The sequence below is a fragment of the Hylobates moloch genome, unplaced genomic scaffold, assembly GCF_009828535.3.
Source record: "Hylobates moloch isolate HMO894 unplaced genomic scaffold, HMol_V3 SCAFFOLD_16, whole genome shotgun sequence".
Classification (NCBI taxonomy): Eukaryota; Metazoa; Chordata; class Mammalia; order Primates; family Hylobatidae; genus Hylobates; species Hylobates moloch.
The window spans coordinates 67,963,189-67,983,750 of NW_026652291.1; the positions used below are offsets into that span (position 1 = coordinate 67,963,189).

General features: G+C 44.1%; 1 protein-coding gene across 2 annotated transcripts in view; it reads left to right on the top strand.

Moving 5' to 3' along the window:
- The window catches only part of AP4S1 (adaptor related protein complex 4 subunit sigma 1), a 70,981-nt gene that overhangs the window by 35,863 nt on the left and 14,556 nt on the right, over nt 1-20,562 (top strand). For both annotated transcript variants that reach the window (XM_032180186.2, XM_032180188.2), the window contains exons 2-4: nt 9,443-9,651; nt 13,192-13,278; nt 16,063-16,131. In XM_032180186.2, coding sequence (XP_032036077.2) covers nt 9,514-9,651; nt 13,192-13,278; nt 16,063-16,131 — 294 coding nt within the window. In that variant the 5' untranslated portion in view covers nt 9,443-9,513. The remainder of the gene's footprint in view (nt 1-9,442; nt 9,652-13,191; nt 13,279-16,062; nt 16,132-20,562) is intronic.

Here is a 20,562-nt window from a genome sequence, read left to right on the forward strand (position 1 = left end):
GTGAACATTTAATGACACTGATATGTAGAGTGAGGCAATGTGATAGATTAAAGACAGCATTATAGTATGAGTCAGGGGAGCAGAATTCAGGACTTCACTCTACATCTCTGATCAGTTTTCCCATCTACAAAATGAAGGGAGTACACCTCAGGGATGACAAATATAAGGTGCGTATGTTGCCACTCCCTGCTTCCTAACCTACAACTGACGAGTAATCACACATGCCATCCTTTTGTTTTGAACCTGGAAGCAGCTCCAGAATCCTTCCCAAAGCAGCTATTACAGTTAGTCACAGTTGACACCCAAGTTGAAACCCATTTGCCATCTTTGGATATGACAATCTGTAAAGACTCTCCTAGGTCTGACTTCCAGAAATACGCCATCAGAAATATGATACCTGCTCAATTCAGTGTGTACTTCGTTCAGCCTCTTCAATCTCTCTTTTCTCTGGGCATTAAGTTTACATCATGTGGTTGCTGGGACATGGATCTGAGCATATTCTACTTTTTTGTTGTTTTGGTTTATTTTATTTTTATTTTATTTATTTATTTTTTGGAGACAAAGTCTTGCTCTGTCGCCCAGGCGGGAGTGCAGTGGTGCAGTCTCGGCTTACTGCAACCTCCGCCTCCTGGGTTCAAGTGATTCTCCTGCCTTAGCCTCTCAAGTAGCTATGACTACAGGCACCCGACAGCACGCCTGGCTAATTTTTTTGTATTTTTAGTAGAGAAGGGGGTTCACAGTGTTAGCCAGGCTGGTCTCAAATTCCTGACCTCAAGTGATCCACCCGCCTCGGCCTCCCAAAGTACTGGGATTACAGGCGTGAGCGACTGCACCCAGCCAGTTGTTTTTTTTTTTAGAGATAGGGTCTCCATCTGTCACCCAGGCTGGAGTGCAGTGGAGTGATCATAGCTCACTGTAGCCTAGAATTCCTGATCTCAGCCTTACTTTCCCAAGTAGCTGGGATTACAGACATGCACCACCACACCCAGCTCTTGTTTTTTCGCTTGTTTGTTTTTTGTTGTAGAGGCATGGTCTCCTATATTGCCTAGGCTGGTCTTCAACTCCTGGCCTCAGGTGATCCGCGCACCTCGGCCTCGCAAATTGCTGGGATTACAGGCATGAACCACCTCGCCTGGCCCCATATTCTACTCTGAATCTACCAACCTCACTAGTCTTGAAAGCATGTTCATGCTAATCCAAGGAAAATGCTTGTTTGATTCCTGCTGTAAGTAACCTTAACCTTCTTTTCCTCTTGGGGTTTTCTAGATTCCCTCGCTAGAGCATCCTAGCCCTATTTGTGTAGTGCTTTCCCCATTGAAGTTGCCTTCTTTCTTCTTCCTTGATTTATATACACACATTTGCACAAGCTTTTGGGTGTAGCATCTACTGACTTCCTTCCTGGTCATCAAAACATCTTCCCCATCTTGTGTGTGTGTGTGTGTGTGTGTGTGTGTGTGTGTGTGTGTGTGTTTAGAGATAGGATCTTGTTCTGTTGCCCAGGCCAGAGTAGGAGTGCAGTGTTGTGATCATAGCTCAAGCTGCCTCCAATTCTTGGGCACAAGCAGTCCTCCCACCTCAGCTGCCTAAGTAGCTGGGACTATAGGTACACACCACAATGCCTGGCTTTTTTTTTTTTTCCTTTTTTTTTAGTAGACATGGCGTCTCACTATGTTTCCCAGGCTAGTCCCCAACTTCTGGGCTCAAGCTATCCTCCCACCATGGCCTCTCAAAGTGCTAGAATTATAGGTGTGAGCCACCACACCTGGCCCCTTGTGTGTCTTTGAATGCAAATAGTTTAAAACAGGAAGTTCATACCTGCTTCCTGACCACTCCAAACACTTGTCTAAGCATATTCCCTTCTTACTGTCCTACCTCAGTTTCATAATTATTTCATCTCCCTCCTCCTTGATGATTAATAACCGTGATAGGTGCCTACGGCATTCATCTTCAGTTCTCAGATGTGTACTTGTCTCTTGAGTCTCCACATTGTTTATTTTGGCATTGTATATTCTATAGTAAAAATAGTTTACAGTTGTGTTTCTCTAGTTTTTTACCACTGCATCATGCTACAGTTAAAATTGTCTAACGTTTAAGAGCATGCAAGAAAAGAAAGATATATGCAAGTCTTTAGAAGCCTTCATTTACTCTTTTCAAAACTTAACATCCTAATGAATATCAATTCAACATGTCCTTATTTGTCAGCCTTGTTCTTGAAGTCAGTGGGAAGGAATGCTGTGCTTGTAAGGTAGAAACCAATTTGATCCCTTGATGTAACACCTCAGTGAGATCTTTTTACATCTCATTTTACCACTTAATGCAAGCAGGACATTTAAAGGCAAAGGTTTGGCCATGAGTACTTTGAGACATTTTTTTCCCTTTACCTGGCAGTTGAAATCCAAGGTATGGAATTATAATTTCTAACTATCATAAAGATGGTTTTTAAATAATTTTGCTGAAAGGGAGTAAAAGAAAGGATGGTAATCTTAACTTCCTGGTAACCTGCCGTAATTTACTGACAATAATTTGCGAGGCAAATAAAAGCAGCAGTTAATACCAAATGATTAAACACCACAGAGTATGTTGCAATCCCACCCACAGCCATGAGCCTATCTTCCTGGAAAAGGGAGTGAATGCCCACAGGCCTCCCCCATGGCACAGCTGTTATATCCCCAGCTGAGCTGGTCTAGATAAATGAAGGCAACAACCCCAGGCTTGGCCACACTGGGCCTGGCTCTTTACAGCTTAGTGTTTAGAATTGCTGTAAGATAACCACCTGTCTGATAGGGCTTAGGAAATAAGAAATGAGCTGGGAGGACAAAAAAAAAAAAAAATGTATATATATATATATATATATACACACACACACACACACATATATAAACTTAGTCCAAGTATATCATAATGTTGTTTCTAGTTGCAGCAAGGAAATAATACAGTTGACTCTTGAACAACACAGGCTTGAACTGCACAGATCCATTTATATGCACCTTTTTTTCCAACCAGACACAGATGGAAAATACAGTGTTTGTGGCATGCAAAACCCCAGTTATATGGGGCTGACTTTTTGTGTAGGTAGGTTCCACAGGGCCTACTGTGGGACTTGAGTATGCATGGATTTGGTTATACTCAGGGCAGTCCCAGAAACAATACCCTGCATACCAAGGGTTGACTGTAATGAAAACAGCTCAGTTGTAAAGTGAATATTTACTGTAGACCAGCGCCTTTGCTAAGTGCTGTTTTTGTTACCTATCTCACTCTCACACCTCAGAGGTAGCCATGCCCCTGGGGTTCAAAAAACCCAAGCAACTTAAGCGTCACATGGCAGGTATGTGGCAAAGCCAAGACTTGAGCCAGGTCTGTCTTGCTCAAGTCTGAGCTTTTAAGCAATGCCTTCTCCTGTCTCCTCAAGCAGGCAAAATCCCCAAATACTTGCTGGTTTCCAGCTTGACTTAGCTGCTTAGCTCAGTGCATAGTGGGACCCACCCTCTATTGTGGTGTTCCCCAGCCTCTGTATTTGCTGGGTTTCTGATTAGTCCAAGAACCACTCATTCACCAAAGGTCCTGTTCTTCCATGCAATCTGCTTATTTCACTAGATGCATGGGATGACACATGAAGAAAGGACATTCAGGCATCTAGTGAAATAGGGAGAATCATAAAGGAGAGTCTTGACTCCACTTTTTTTTTTGTTTGTTTTTGAGACAGAGTCTCGCTCTGTCACCCAGGCTGCAGTGCAGCGCACTTCAGCCTCCGCCTCCCGGGTTCAGACAATCCTCCTGCCTCAGCCTCCTGAGTAGCTGGGACTACAGGCGCATGCCACCATACCCAGATAATTTTTTTGTATTTTAGTAGAGACCGAGTTTCACCATCAGGTCTCGAACTCCTGACCTCAAATGATCCACCTGCCTCAGCCTCCCAGAGTGCTGAGATTACAGGCATGAGCCACTGTGTCTGGCCTAATTTTGGTATTTTTTAGTAGAGATTGGGGTTTTACCATGTTGGCCAGACTGGTCTCAAACCCCTGACCTCAGGTGATCCGCCCACCTCAGCCTCCCAAAGTGCTGGGATTACGAGCATGAGCCACCGCTTGCCTGGGCAGTCAACTCTACCCTTCAACAGGCATGGATGCCTCATCAAACAGATAATTAATGTTTTGTACTCAAAGAGGCTGTGAAGTAGATCAAGCCCTGTAAATCAGCCTCTGACTGGTATTCTGACAGCTGAGCATTTAGCAAACTGACTCTTAACAGACACCTTCTAAGGAACTGTTGCTAAGATCGCTAGCTGCAAATGCCTACCTGGGATGACCTAGCCCTGTAATAGTCTCCCCCACTTTCAGTCTCCTAAGCAGCAGATTGGGAAACTGGTCCCTGAAATTGCAGCTGCTAAATGTGACACCTAATATTTGTGAACAAGTTGGAAGTATACATTAAAATCAATTTTTTGTGTGTGAGATGGAGTCTCCCTCTGTCACCAGGCTGGAGTGCACTGGTGCGATGTCGGCTCACTGCAATCTCTGCCTCCCAGGTTCAAGTGATTCTCCTGTCTCAGTCTTCTGAGTAGCTGGGACTACCGGTGTGTGCCACCACACCCAGCTAATTTTTGTATTTTTAGTAGAGACAGGGTTTCACCATGTTGGCCAGGATGGTCTCAATCTCCTGATCTCATGATCCGCCCGCCTCAGCCTCCCAAATTCGGTGCTGGGATTACAGGCATGAGCCACCGCACCTGGCTATAAAATCAAATTTTAACAAAGATTTCAGATTGATCTGTATGCCACATTTATTCTACATCATTTCTCATTTATTCTAGACACAAATCTAGTGTTTTGTGTATAGCAAATAATGATAAAGTGAATGGGAAGATTTTTTAAATCCTGGAGGTTTATTTATTTATTGAGACAGAGTTTAGCTCTTGTCGCCCAGGCTAGAGTACAATGGCACAATCTCGGCTCACTGCAAACTCCACCTGCCAGGTTCAAGTGATCCTCCTGCCTCAGGCTCCCGAGTAGCTGGGATTACAGGCACCCGCCACCATGTCCAGCTAATTTTTGTATTTTTAGTAGAGATAGGGTTTCACCATGTTGACCAGGCTGTTCTTGAACTCATGACCTCAGGCAATCCGCCCTCCTCGGCCTCCCAAAGCACTGGGATTACAGGCGTGAGCCACTGCACCCGGCCAGGTCTATTTATTTTTAAAGGACCTTAGGAATCACCCTGCTCAGGGTTCTCAACCTAGAGCCCAGGATAGGTATCAGGAAAGTCTGTGGATGTCCTGAGGTTCTTTTACAGCATTTAAGTAGATACCTCCTTGCACATTTTTCTGTAAAAGATTCATTAGCTTTCTTTGTATTCTCAGAGGGGTCTGTGTTCTAGTTTAATATACTTACATTAACAGATGAGGATGCTAAAGTTAATGAAATCAAATGGATTCTCTGATAGCACACAGTAATAATTCACTAGGAGTTGGCCGGGCGCGGTGGCTCACGCCTGTAATCCCAGCACTGTGGGAGGCCGAGGTAGGCGGATCACAAGGTCAGGAGATCAAGACCATCCTGGCTAACGGTGAAACCCTGTCTCTACTGAAAATACAAAAAATTAGCTGGGCATGGTGGCGGGCGCCCATGGTCCCAGCTACTCGGGAGACTGAGGCAGGAGAATGGCATGAACCCGGGAGGCGGAGCTTGCAGTGAGCCGAGATTACACCACTGCACTCCAGCCTGGGGGACAGAGCATGAGACTCCATTTAAAAAAAAAAAAAATCACTAGGAATTTATATTATAAGCAAATATTGGCTGGAGGCAGTGGCTCATGCCTATAATCCCAACACTTGGAAGGCTAAGGCAGGAGGACCCCTTGAGGCCAGGAGTTCAAGACCAGCCTGAGCAAAATAGTGAGGCCCCCATCTCTACAAAAATAAAAATAAAGTCCGAGGGCAGTCACTCATGCCTGTAATCCCAGCACTTTGAGAGGCCGAGGCGGGCGGATCACTTGAGGTCAGGAGTTGGAAACCAGCCTGGCCAACATGGTGAAACCCGTCTCTACTAAAAATACAAAACTCATGGTATGGTGGCAGGCACCTGTAATCTTAGCTACTCAGGAGGTCGAGGCAGGAGAATCGCTTGAACCCAGGAGGCGGAGGTTGCAGTGAACTGAGATCGACTGCACCATTGCACTCCAGCCTGGGTGACAGACTGAGACTCTGTCTCAAAAATAAAAATAAATAAAAGTAAAAATTAGCTGGGCATAGTGACATGTATCTGTAGTCCCAGCTACTCCCAGCTACTTGAGAAACTGAGGCTAGAGGATCAGGTGAGTCTAGGAGTTCAAGGCTGTTGGGAGCCCTGATTGTACCACTGTACTCCAGCCTGGGCCATTATCCTCAGGACTGTTAAGGTCATGAAAAACAAGGCAGACTGAGAAACTGTCCCAGACCAGAGCAGACTAAAGCAACATGACAATTAAATGCACTATAGTATCCTGGATGGGATTCAGGAACAAAAAGAGGACATTAGTGGAAAAATCGATGAACTCCAAATAAAGTCTGGAGTTAATATGTACCATGGTAATGCGAGATGCTAACAATGGCCATCTTTGCAACTTTACTATAAATCTAAAATTTCAAATGTTAAAGTTCATTTAAGAACTATTATTCATCTTAGTTTTTTGCACTGATTCTCACAGATATCACAAAATGTGAATACAATATTGTCAGCTGAGCCAGACCAGCCAGCTCTGGTGGTTGTGATGAAAGAAGGACTGGCCATTGATCAATATTATGCTCACTTGCATTGATTTTTCCAAAACCTACGTTGAGTGTAAGAGAAACAAATATGAGATTCAATACAACCAAGTTAGACATAACAGCACAAGCACGAACCCCTGAATGGGGAGGATGAGTTAGGTGTCATGGATCCATGCCTGTGCTTGGCATTCGAACCGCAGCCCACCTTTGACACAAAATCGTGCAGTGACTTTGGATATCTTCTTTTTTTTCCTTTTTTTTTTTTGAGAGTCTTGCTCTGTCACCCAGGCCAGAGTGCAGTGGCACAATCTCGGCTCACTATAACCTCTGCCTCCTGGGCTCAAGAGATTCTCCTCCCTTAGCTGGAGTACAGTGTTGCCATCTCAGTTCACTGCAACCTCCGCCTCCTGGGTTCAAGCGATTCTCCTGCCTTGACCTCCTGAGTAGCTGGGATTACAGGTGTGCTCCACCATGCCATGAGTTTTGTATTTTTAGTAGAGCCAAGGATTCACCATATTGGCCAGGCTGGTCTCGAACTCCTGACCTCAAATGATCCACCTGCGTTGGCCTCCCAAAATGCTGGGATTACAGGCATGAGCCACCGAGCCCGACTGGGTGTCTTATTTCCTTTTTTTTTTTTTTTTTTTTGGGAAAACAGATCCTCGTTTTTTTCCCCAGGCGGGAGTACAGTGGCGCAATCCTGGCTCCCCGCAAGCACCGCCTCCCGGGTTCGCGCCATTCTCCTGCCTCAGCCTCTCCGAGTAGCTGGGACTACAGGCGCCCGCCACCACGCCCAGCTAATTTTTTTGTATTTTTAGTAAAGACGGGGTTTCACGGTTGTCTCTATCTCCTGACCTCGTGATGATGGGATTACAAGCGTGAGCCACCGCGCCCGGCCAGGGTGTCTTATTTCTAAACTTTAACCTGCTTGACCTTGTTTTTTTTGTTTTGTTTTTTTTTTTTTGAGACGGAGTCTCGCTCTGTCGCCCAGGCTGGAGTGCAGTGGCGCGATCTCGGCTCACTGCAAGCTCCGCCTCCCGGGTTCACGCCATTCTCCTGCCTCAGCCTCTCCAAGTAGCTGGGACTACAGGCGCCCGCCACCACGCCCGGCTAATTTTTTGTATTTTTAGTAGAGACAGGGTTTCACCGTGGTCTCGATCTCCTGACCTCGTGATCCGCCCGCTTCGGCCTCCCAAAGTGCTGGGATTACAAGCGTGAGCCACCGCGCCCGGCTGCTTGACCTTAAAATAAGGATAACAGACTTGATAAGGTGGCTCACGCCCATAATCCCAACACTTTGGGAGGCCAAAGCAGGAGGATCACTTGAGCCTAAGTGTTGAAGAGCAGCCGGCAATATAGTGAAACCTCATCTCTACAAAAAGTTAAAAAATTAGCTGGACTTGATGGTGCATGCCTATAATCCTAGCTATTCAGGAGGCTGAGATGAGGAGATCACTTGAGTCCAGAGGCAGAAGTTGCAGTAAGCTGAGATTGCACCACTGCACTCCACCCGAGGCCCTGTCTCAAAAATAAAGTAAGGATAACAGAAGTACCTACCTCAAACAATTGTGAGAATTGCTCAGCATAGGACCTTACAGAGCCTGTTATAGGGCCTGGAGGAATTTGATAAATTGGTATCACTACTATTATTTCCACCACTAAGGAAAGAAAAGCTTTACTATAGATCTTGTCTCCATTGCCCATAAAATAAAGCCCAAATTCCTTAGCATGACTTCTAAAGCCAATTATGTCATATGTGAGTAGCTTAATTTCCTGCAGCTATTCTTCCCACGCCCTGAACTGCAGCCCCAGCGAACTTTCCAGAGCTTTCATACCCGTTTTCTCTGCCTCAGTCTTCCCCTGTAGCTCATTCTTCACAACCTCAGTGCCCCTTCTCTGGGAAGCAGTTCTTCACTCTCCTATGATGTTGCTTGTCCCTCCCTTCTGTACACACCCATGGAAGCGGACCTGTCCCAGTTATAACTCATCACCTTGTACTGCCGTTGTTTACCTACCTAGCACCTTTGCTAGATGTAAAAATCAGGAGATCAGAAGTCCTTACTATTTCATCTCCACATTCTTCTGGTGCTTGACACATCGTTGTTACTCAGCAAAATGGATAAGTAAATTGAATGAATAGAAACAGAGGTACTGCAGTTGCTCAGAATTGTTTTGGAGAATAATTGATGAAAATTTATCATTGGTTTTTATTTTTTTATTTTATTTTATTTATTTGTTTATTTTTTTGAGACGGTTTTGCTCTGTTGCCCAGGCTAGAGTGCAGTGGCGCAATCTTGGCTCACTGCGAGCTCCGTCTCTGGGGTTCGCGCCATTCTCCTGCCTCAGCCTTTAGAGTAGATGGGACTACAGGCCCCCACCACCACGCCCAGCTAATTTGTTGAATTTTTAGTAGAGACGGGGTTTCACCATGTTATTCAGGATGGTCTCGATCTCCTGACCTTGTGATCCACCTGCCTTGGCCTCCCAAAGTGCTGGGATTACAGGCGTGAGCCACCGCACCCGGCCTGGTTTTTATTTATTAAAACCTCAATTAGTTCATAGGAATAAAGACTGATATTATCAGATGATATTTACTACTACTTTATTTACTGTTTATCTATAAAAACATTTAATATAATTATTTGAGAAATTTGATCTTGCCTTTCTGGTTTTGTTTGTTTGTTTGTTTTTGTCTTCAAGGTTCCAGTTACAGCCATCCCTTGTCATAACTTTTGAACTGTATTTGGAAAAATACTGGCCGGGAAAGAAAAATGATAAAATTTTTCCTCATGGTGAATAAACAAGGGCAGACTCGACTTTCTAAGTACTATGAACATGTGGATATTAATAAGCGTACACTTCTGGAAACAGAAGTCATAAAGAGCTGTCTCTCTCGATCCAATGAACAAGTAAGTCTCTGGTCCTCTCTTTTATCTCTGCATTCAACTCATCCTTGGCAGATTTGTAATTACTGAGTCTCAGGGGCCATCATTTTCTTTGAGCTATATTCCTTCAACAGCTACTAGAGAAAATAAGTGATGTGAAACGAAAAACTGAAAGAAGCACAGCTCTCTTCACATCCCTTTAAGAAAACAAAAACAAGGAAAACCTGGAAGAATCTTGGGTTCTTATTTAAGTCAGCATATTTGTCTCAATGCACCTTGGAAACGACAGTAAAATTTCCTTCTGCTAATAGACACTTCTTCTTTTTTCATTCCTGTGAATTCAGCCCTTGAAACTCTCATGAGTTCCTGTAGCAGGTAGCTTTCTATAAGCCAAAAAATGAAGATCAGATTATTGGTATAGAAGTGAATACTGAAGACCCATTTTGTGCCAGAGGATAATAATATTATTCTCAAATGGGGTGGTTTTATTCTGCTTATTATTTTTGTAAATATACCACCAATATAATACTGAAACCAGTGATTTAAAAACAAAACAAATTTGCTTTTATTATCTAGGTGGGGAAAATGGAAATTAAGAATTCATGTGAAACAACAAATTTATCCAGCTTCCAAAATGGAGGTTAAGGCTGGGTGCAATGGCTCATGCCTGTAATCCCAGCACTTTGGGAGGCTGAAGCGGGTGGATCTCCAGAGGTCAAGAGTTCGAGACCAGCCTGGCAAACATGGTGAAAAATTAGCTGGGCGTAATTGTGCACAACTGCAGTCCCAGCTACTGGGGAGGCCGAGGCAGGAGAATTGTTTGAACATGGGAGGTGAAGGTTGCAGTGAGCCAAGATTTCCCTCTCTCCCGCCGGCTTGAAAAAGAAAAAAAACTCTGTCTCAAAAAAAAAAAAAAAAAAAAAAGGAGGTTAAATAACAAATTTTAAAAACTGAGTCCTTTTTTTTTTTAATTTAAAAAAAGTTTTTTTTTATTATACTTTAAGTGCTAGGGTACATGTGCACAACATGCAGGTTTGTTACATATGTATACATGTGCCATGTTGGTGTGCTGCACCCGTTAACTCGTCATTTACATTAGGTATATCTCCTAATGCTATCCCTTCCCCCTCCCCCCACCCCACAACAGGCCCCGGTGTGTGATGTTCCCCACCCTGTGTCCAAGTGTTCTCATTGTTCAATTCCCACCTATGAGTGAGAACAATTTTTTTTTTTTTTTTTGAGATGGAGTCTTGCTTTGTCACCCAGGCTGGAGTGCAGTGGCGCCATCTTGGCTCACTGTAACCAACCTCTACTTCCCGGGTTCAAGTGATTCTCCTGCCTCAGCCTCCTGAGTAGCTGGGATTACAGGCGTGCGCCACCACACCCAGCTTATTTTTGTATTTTTAGTAGAGATGTGGTTTCACTATGTTAGTCAGCTGGTCTTGAACTCCTGACCTCAAGTGATCTGCCTGCCACAGCCTCCTAAAGTGCTGGAATTACAGGCATGAGCCATGTGCCAGGCCAAAAACCAAGTCCATTTTGCAAAGAATTTTTTCCCTAGCTCATACCTTGAACACAGTTTTTTTTTGTTTGTTTGTTTTGTTTTTTTTTGAGACAGAGTTTTGCTCTTGCCCAGGCTGGAGTGCAACAGCACTATCTCGGCTCACCACAACCTCCACCTCCCAGGTTCAAGCAATTCTCCTGCCTCAGCCTCCCAGGTAGCTGGGATTACAGGCATGTGCCACCACACCCGGCTAATTTTGTATTTTTAGTAGAGACAGGGTTTCCCCATGTTGGTCAGGCTGGTCTTGAAATCCCGACCTCAGGTGATCCACCTGCCTCGGCCTCCTAAAGTGCTGGGATTATAGGCATAAGCCACCACGCCTGGCCCCTTGAACAAAATTTTTATGAAGAATTTTATTTAGAGAATTACTTAATCCAGGTCCTAAACTTGCCAGATCTGTTGGAAATTACTCAACAACTGAGGGAAAATCAGAAAACTTGTTTAACTCGTGCATTAATTTTGTCAGTTCTCCATTTCACTGCATAATGGGCTGCCTGTGAGCACCAGTGCTAAATCATCAAATATTAAACTACATCAGTGCTCAGAAATAACACGGTACAAATGTGTCTCCCTTGGCATCTAAACTGATTTTTCAGTTGGGACATCTCAGAGTTCCTCTTTGAATTACTGCTTTGGCCTGCCATGGCACACACTGTTTCATGTTGTCAGACGGAAACAGAAACTGTTAAAGGGCTGTTAATAGCCACATACTTTAAGTAAAAGTAAATACTCTTAGAAGCATTCCTATTTGAATCTTTCTGCAGAATGCAGGCACTCAATTTCAAACATCATTTTCACTGATAGGTTACCCTTTGAAATGAAAGCTTTGGAGTGAATATACTGTTAGATACTTTTGATGCATTCTAAATTATTTTTGAAAGGAGCCCACTGGGCTTTTGGCATAATCAGGCACCAAAGTAGCATAATAGCAGCTTAGTTTTTATCCATAGAGGTGCTTTGATACTTTTTTTTTTTTTAATGTCAGAAACTCCTGAGAAGCTTTGAAAAATGTTCCTCAGTTCTTTCAAAAAGGTTGTGTTTCCTTGAAAGATCCAGCTGAGCAGAGATCCCACTGCTCTACAGTGAGCCAAATGCTGCAGAATGCTTCTGTACTCATTACCTTTATCCTAATTTTAAATAAAAGCCTAAATTCCTCCAGATGGCTTTCCCATAGAGGAATTTCCATGGTCAAAATTTGCAGCTTCATTCCCAGGTGCACCCGGGCACCTAAGAGCAGCACATCCTGCACACCCTAAAATCCGGAAGAAGAGTAACCTTGTGCTTCTGCCCTCTCTCCACCTCCCATCCACTCAGCGCCTTCCCATAACTCTTTGTACAAAGGCAATAGGAAACGGATGAATGAGAAGGGAATTTTATCCATGTGTCAGTGGTGGCAGGCTAGTTATTAATTCATATGAAGCAATGTTTACAATGCGAGATTTTGTCTAGCATCTGCCACAAAGAAGCCATCCTTAAATAATTTATAAAATAATCTACATGGATTCTTTTCATGAGTCTAGGAAAAAGCAACCAATTTTTGTTTGTTTGTACCATCTATTTGGCTCCTCAATGACTATTAAATAGTATAAAACTGAGAATATCTAATTGCTTCCAAAACAATCTTGGGGAGGTGAGAAGAAGAAAATCTTCTTTATCGTGTTTGCTTATTTTTGCTTCAGAGGCACTTTAAAATGCTGATTATTCATTACCTTTGCCTGCTGAGTTCCACACACAGGCAAGCAAAGGAATAAGAAGGAGTGTAAGTGGGAACCCATGTGAACACTCAGACTTTTTTCCAAGACTTCTCCAGTTTCCACTAGAGATGCTTCTAAGTGGTCCCCTGAATATTGTAAGAAGGCCACCAATGGCTGTGTAACATCTTAATATTCTATATTCCTAGGAATGTTTGTCGGATAAATCAGAACCTAGAACTTATGCATGTCATTTTAAAGAACTCTCTCTCAGCCACAGGAATTAATATCTCATTGTGTTTTGTCTAGTGCTCTTTCATTGAATATAAGGATTTTAAGCTGATATATCGGCAGTATGCAGCTCTCTTCATTGTGGTTGGAGTTAATGATGCTGAGGTAAGATAATAGAAGAGATCTTGGAAAATGCAAGAATTTCTTTCTACTTGCCTCCCTAAGAATTATGACTCTCTTGATTTTTTTTAGACGGAATTTTGCCCTGTCACCAGGCTGGAGTGCAGTGGCATGGTCTCAGCTCACTGTAACCTCCACCTCCCAGATTGAAGCGATTCCCCTGCTTCAGCCTCCCAAGTAGCTGGGATTACAGGCACGTGCCACCACACCCGGATAATTTTTTGTTAAGAGACAGGCTAGAGTGCAATGGCACAGTCATAGCTCACTGCAGCCTTGAATTCCTGGGTTCAAGCAATCTTCCCATCTCAGCCACCCGACTAGCTGGGACTGCAGGCTCACACTCCCAAGCCCAGCTTATTTTTTTGCTTTTATTTTTTTTTAGAGATGGGATCTCACTGTATTGCCCAGGTTGGCCTAGAACTCCTGACTTGAAGCGATCTTCCTGGCTTAGCCTCCCAAGTAGCTGGGAATACAGGCACAAGCCACTGTGCCTGGCTAGGATCTTGGTTTCTAGCAAGGATGAGGAAAGCTGTGTGGAAGAGAAATATCTAGGATGTTTCTTGGATTAGATCAGGAGCTTGCAAAGTAGAGAGGCCCCAAACCACAGAATGCCTTTTTCTGTTGTAAGCAATACCAGTGCCCTGCCCTTGTTCTCTTGAACAATGAAGCAGGTCAGATAAGTATAGAGGCCAACTGATTTTGGCATTAAACATGGGCTGAGGCTGGGTGCAATGGCTCACGCCTGTAATCTCAGCACTTTGGGAGGCAGAGGCGGGCGGATCACGAGGTTGGGAGATTGAGACCATCCTGGCTAACACAGTGAAACCCCGTCTGTACTAAAAATACAAAAAATTAGCTGGGCGTGGTGGTGGGCGCCTGTAGTCCCAGCTACTTGGGAGGCTGAGGCAGGAGAATGGCGTGAACCCGGGAGGCGGAGCTTGCAGTGAGCCAAGATTGCGCCACTGCACTCCAGCCTGGGCGACAGAGCGCGACTCCATCTCAAAAAAAAAAAAAAAAAAAAACATGGGCTGATATATCAAAAGCCAGAGAAAACTATAAAGACGATTGTGTGGTAATTACATCACCTCAAATTTATTTGGTTCACCCCTTCACAAACGCCACTCCCAAACCAATAGCACTTATGGCCATGGAATCCCTGAAAGGATGTTTTAGATCTAACTGAAATATTGATTGGTTGTTTTTTATCCATGAACCAAACTTTGAAGTGGTTTTCCCATCTTCACAGATAGAAAAATGATGGCATGAAGAGCCTGAAAAATTGCTTAAGCCAATTTGTGGTAAAGTCAGGAAATAGATTTAAGAACTCTAAATGCTAGACACTAAGATTTTAATCTGGCTAGATTAATCATGGACTTCAAAAAAAAGAAAAAAAGATTCTTTTGGAGACAGAATCTCACCCTGTCACCAGGCTGGAGTGCAATGGCATGCTCTCAGCTCACTGCAACCCCTGCCTCCTGGGTTCAAGCAATTCTCCTGCCTCAGCCTCCTGAGTAGCTGGGACTACAGGCGCCCGCCATCACGCCCAGCTAATTTTTGTATTCTTAGTAGAGACGGGGTTTCACCTTTTGGCCAGGATGGTCTTGATCTCCTGACCTCATGATCCACCTGCCTCAGCCTCCCAAAGTGCTGCGATTACAGGCACCCGGCCTAAATTTTTTTTTTTTTTTTTTTTTTGAGACGGAGTCTCGCTCTGTTGCCCAGGCTGGAGTGCAGTGGCGCAATCTCGGCTCACTGCAAGCTCCGCCTCCCGGGTTCACGCCATTCTCCTGCCTCAGCCTCTCCGAGTAGCTGGGACTATAGGCGCCCGCCACCACACCTGGCTAATTTTTTTTTGTATTTTTTAGTAGAGACGGGGTTTCACCATGGTCTCGATCTCCTGACCTCATGATCCGCCCGCCTTGGCCTCCCAAAGTGCTGGGATTACAAGCATGAGCCACCACGCCCAGCTAATTTTTGTACTTTTAATAGAGACGAGGTTTCACTATGTTGGCCAGGCTGGTCTCGAGCTCCTAACCTCAAGTGATCTACTCATCTCGGCCTCCCAAAGTGCTGGGATTACAGGCATGAGCCATTACGCCCAGCCTATTTTTTTATGTTTTGTAGAGAAGAGATCTCATTATGTTGCTGAGGCTGGTGTTCAACTCCTCGGCTCAAGTGATCCTCCCACCTCGGCCTCCCAAAGCAGTGGGGATTACAGGTGTAAGCCATCACACATGGCCTTTTTGTTTTTTAAGATAGGACCTCGCTCTGTTTCCCAGGCTAGAGTACAGTGGTGCCATCATAGCTCACTGCAGCCTGGAACTCCTGGGGTCAAGCCATCCTCCTGCTTCAGTCTGGCAAGTAGCCGAGACTACAGGCATGCACCACCACACCTGGCTAGTTTTTAAGTTTTTTATGGAGACAGAGTCTCACTGTATTGCCTAGGCTAGTCCTGAACTCCTGGCCCCAAGCCATCCTCTCACCTTGGCCTCCCAAAGTGCTAGGATTACAGATATGAACCATCACATCTGGCCAAAAAAAAAATCCTAGAGGTTAAGGTTTATCTACATTTCCCCTGTTGATAGGCATCTTTTAAACAAGTGAGTGATAGAACTGTTCTGAATATTTGTCAGTGGGAGGCTACTTTCCTCACATTATCAGTTCACTAAGCCACATGCTCTAAAACCTGGAAGCTGACTGGGAAGTTCTATGTCTGGTTTACATGAGAGTGACACTAAAATTGATTGTACCTTTCTTCTTTTATTTTAGAACGAGATGGCTATTTATGAATTCATTCATAACTTTGTGGAAGTTTTAGATGAGTATTTCAGCCGAGTGGTAAGTCTAATGGCTAAAAAATGGTTTACTTCCTCAACCCAGTTTCCCAGAAATTGAGTCTCTTTGGATCTATATCAAGAACATGTGTTAATACAGAGTTTTAATAAGTAAAAATTAAAACTTAAGTGATGCCAAATTTTCTTTATCTTTCCTTCTGGTTTATCCAAAGTGTTACAAGCCTATACATGCCTGAGATCTTTATAAAGAACTGGAAAAAAAAAAAACCTCTTATAGCTGGGTGTGGTGGCTCACGCCTGTAATCCCAGCACTTTGGGAGGCTCAGGCGGGCAGATCACAAGGTCAGGAGATCGAGACCATCCTGGCTAACATGGTGAAACCCAGTCTCTACTAAAAATACAAAAAATTAGCTGGGTGTGGTGGCAGGCGCCTGTAGTCCCAGCTACTCTGGAGGCTGAGGCAGGAGAATGGCATGAATCTGGGAGGTAGAGCTTGCAGTGAGCCAAGATTGCGCCACTGCCCTCCAGCCTGGGCAACAGAGCAAGACTCCGTCTCAGAAAAAAAAAAAAAAAACAACTCTTATTTGTTTTCTCCCAATTATGAGCTTTTGCTATCTGACTTGCCCCCTCTTTTCTTCTTCCTTCTGCTTTCTTTTTTTATTTTTTATTGTTTATTTATTTTTTTATTTTTTGAGACAGAGTTTTGCTCTGGTTGCCTAGGCTGGAGTGCAGTGGCGCGATCTCAGCTCACTGCAAGCCATGCCACCACGCCCAGCTAATTTTGTATTTTTAGCAGAGATGGGGTTTCTCCATGTTGGTCAGGCATGGCTCAAACTCCCCACCTCAGGTGATCTGCCCGCCTGCCTCGGCCTCCCAAAGTGCTGGGATTACAGGCGTGAGCCACCGCGCCCGGCCCCCTCTGCCTTATTTCCTAAGACACCAGGATGCTTTTCGCTTCAAGAATCATTCCCATCCAAACCCTTGTTTTGAGGGTCAAAAGTCAATTCTCCTTAGAGAATATGTGAGCTCCTTTCCAAAAATCTTTTTAAAGCCATTTTAATAGCTATATTGAAATATATTTTATGTATAATACAGTTCACCCATTTAAAGTGTGTAATTGGCTGGGTGTGTGGCTCACGCCTGTAATCCCACCACTTTGGGAGGCTGAGGCGGGTAGATCACGAGGTCAGGACTTGAAGACCAGGCTGGCCAAAATGGTGAAACCCTGTCTCTACTAAAAATACAAAAAATTAGTTGGGCATGGTGGTGCCTGCCTGTAATCCCAGCTACTCGGAAGGCTGAGGCAGAGAATAGCTTGAACCCAGGAGGCAGAGGTGGCAGTGAGCCAACATCCCACCACTGCACTCCAGCCTTGGTGACAGGGCGAGACTCCATCTCAAATAAATAAATGAATGAATAAATAAATAAAGTAAGCTGGGCGCGGTGGCTGACTCCTGTAATCTCAGCACTTTGAGAGGCCGAGGCAGGCGGATCACGAGGTCAGGAGATCGAGACCATCCTGGCTAACACGGTGAAACCCTGTCTCCGTCCTGGCTAACACGGTGAAACCTGTCTCTACTAACCATACAAAAAATTAGCCGGGTGTGGTGGCGGGCACCCGTAGTACCAGCTACTCGGGAGGCTGAGGCAGGAGAATGGCGTGAACCTGGGAGGTGGAGCTTGCAGTGAGTGAGCTGAGATCGTGCCAGTGCACTCCAGCCTGGGCGACAGAGCAAGACTCCATCTCAAATAAATAAATAAATAAATAAATAAAATAAAGTGTATAATTAAGCTGGGTGTGGAGGTAAGCACCTGTAGTGACAGATACTCAGGAGGTTGAGGTGGGAGGATTTTAGGAAATTTCATCACCTGACAAAGAAACGTACCCATTAGCATTTCCCCCTCATTATCCCCCTCCATCCACACCAGGTAACCAGTGATCTATCTTTTTTTCTTGTTAAGTTTTTTATTTTTATTTTTTATATTGATACATAAGAGATGTAGATATTTTCAGAATACTTGTGATAATTTGATACATTCATATAATGGATAAAAACCAAATCAGGATAATTAGGATCTCTATCACCTTAAATATTTATATTTTCTTTATGCTAGGAACATTTGAATTATTCTCTTAGCTATTTTGAAATATACAATAGATTATTATTAACCGTAGTCACCCTACTGACTTATCAAACACTAGGTCTTATTTCTTCTATCTAATTGCATATTTGCACCCATTAGTCTACCTCTCTTCATTTCCTTTTTTCCTCTTCCTTTCCCAGCTTTTGGTAACCACCAATTTACTGTCTATCTTCGTGATATCTACTTTTTTACTTCCCACATGAATGAGAACATGTGATATTTGTCTTTTGGTGCCTGACTTATTTCACTTAACATAATGACTTTCAGTTCCATACATGTTTCTGCAAATGATAGGGTTTTATTCTTTTTTATGGCTGAATAGTATTCTATTGTGTATATATACCGTATTTTCTTTATCCATTCATCCGTTGGTGGGTGCTTTGGTTGATTCCATATTTTGGCTATTGTGAACAGTGCTACAATAAACATTGGACTGCAGACATCTCTTAACGTATTGATTTCCTTTCTTTTGGATGTATACCTAAGCTACTTCCTGTCTCTATAGATTTGTCTGTTCTAGATATTTCATATAAATAGAATCATACAACATGTGATTTTTGTGTGACTGGCTTCTTTCATTGAGTGTAGTGTTTTCAAGATCCATCCATGTTATAGCATATGTCAATACTTCTTTCCTTTTTCTTGCCAGATGATATTCCATTGTATGGATAGATATACCAAATTTTTTTTTTTTTTTTTTGAGACAGAATATTGCTCTTGTTGCCCAGGCTGGAGTACAATGGCATGCTCTCAGCTCACCACAACCTCCACCTCCCAGGTTCAAGCAGTTCTCCTGCCTCAGCCTCTTGAGTAGCTGGGATTACAGGCATGCACCACCATGCCTGGCTAATTTTGTATTTTTATTTTTATTTTTATTTTTATTTTTTTTTTTGAGACAGAATCTCACTCTGTCGCCCAGGCTGGAGTGCAGTAGCATGAACTTGGCTCACTGCAGGCTCCGCCTCCCAAGTTCACGCCATTCTCCTGCCTCAGCCTTCTGAGTAGCTGGGACTACAGGTGCCCGCCACCACGCCTGGCTAATTTTTTGTATTTTTAGTAGAGACGGGGTTTCACCGTGTTAGCCAGGATGGTCTCGATCTCCTGACCTCGTGATCCGCCCGCCTCGGCCTCCCAAAGTGCTGGGATTACAGGCGTGAGCCACCACGCCCGGCTAATTTTGTATTTTTAGTAGAGACGAGGTTTCTCCATGTTGAGGCTGGTCTCAAACTCCTGACCTCAGGTGATCCGCCTGCCTCGGCCTCCCAAAATGCTGGGATTACAGGCATGCGCCACCATGCCCGGCTAATTTTTGTATTATTAGTAGAGACAGAGTTTCTACTTTTTCCATGTTGGTCAGGCTGGTCTCGAACTCCCAACCTCAGGTGATCCACCCGCCTCAGCCTCCCAAAGTGCTGGGATTACAGGTGTGAGCCACCACACCCGGCCAGCACAAGCTTATTTTTTTAAAGTTGTTTTATGGCCAGGCGCAGTGGCTCACACCTGTAATCCCAGCACTTTGGGAGGCCGAGGCGGGTGGATCACCTGAGGTCGGGAGTTCGAGACCAGCCTGATCAATATGGAGAAACCCCGTCTCTACTAAAAATACAAAATTAGCTGGGCATGGTGGCGCATGCCTGTAATCCCAGCTACTCAGGAGGCCGAGGCAGGAGAATCGCTTGAACCTGGGAGGTGGAGGTTGCCGTGAGCTGAGATCACGCCATTGCACTTTACCCTGGGCAGCAAGAGTGAAACTCCGTCTCAAAAAAGTAAATAAATAAATAAAGTTGTTTTATTTCATTTCACATTTAAATAAAAACAAGGAATTTTTCCAAGCTTCTTCCTGAGGCAGTGAGCAGAATGTGCTCCATAATTAGTAATACTGTGTGCACTAAAACCTGGAAAGGGCAAAAGTCCGATTAGGAAGTTGTCTTCAGCTCACCTCCTAATGCCAGAAGTGAGGTTTGGCAAACTCCTTCTTCATGGGACAGTCAGCTAGCCTGTCTTCATTATCTTAGTGCAGCAGTTCTCAAAGTCTGATTCCTGGACCATTAGCATAAGTTGAGAACTTGTTAGAAATACAAATTCTGGGCCCCACCCCAGACCGTTGCATCAGAAGCTGTAGGTCGAGGCCCAGAAATCTGTTTTAAGAAGACTTCCAGGTGATTCCAGGTGATTCTGGTACATGCTTAATTTTGGTAATCATTGCCTTAGTTCATGAGGCTTGCTGTCAGCCATTTTTGTTTTTTTTTCTTTTTTCTTTTCTTTTTCTTTTTTTTTTTGAGATGGATTCTCGCTCTGTCGCCAGGCTGGAGTGCAGTGGCGCAATCTC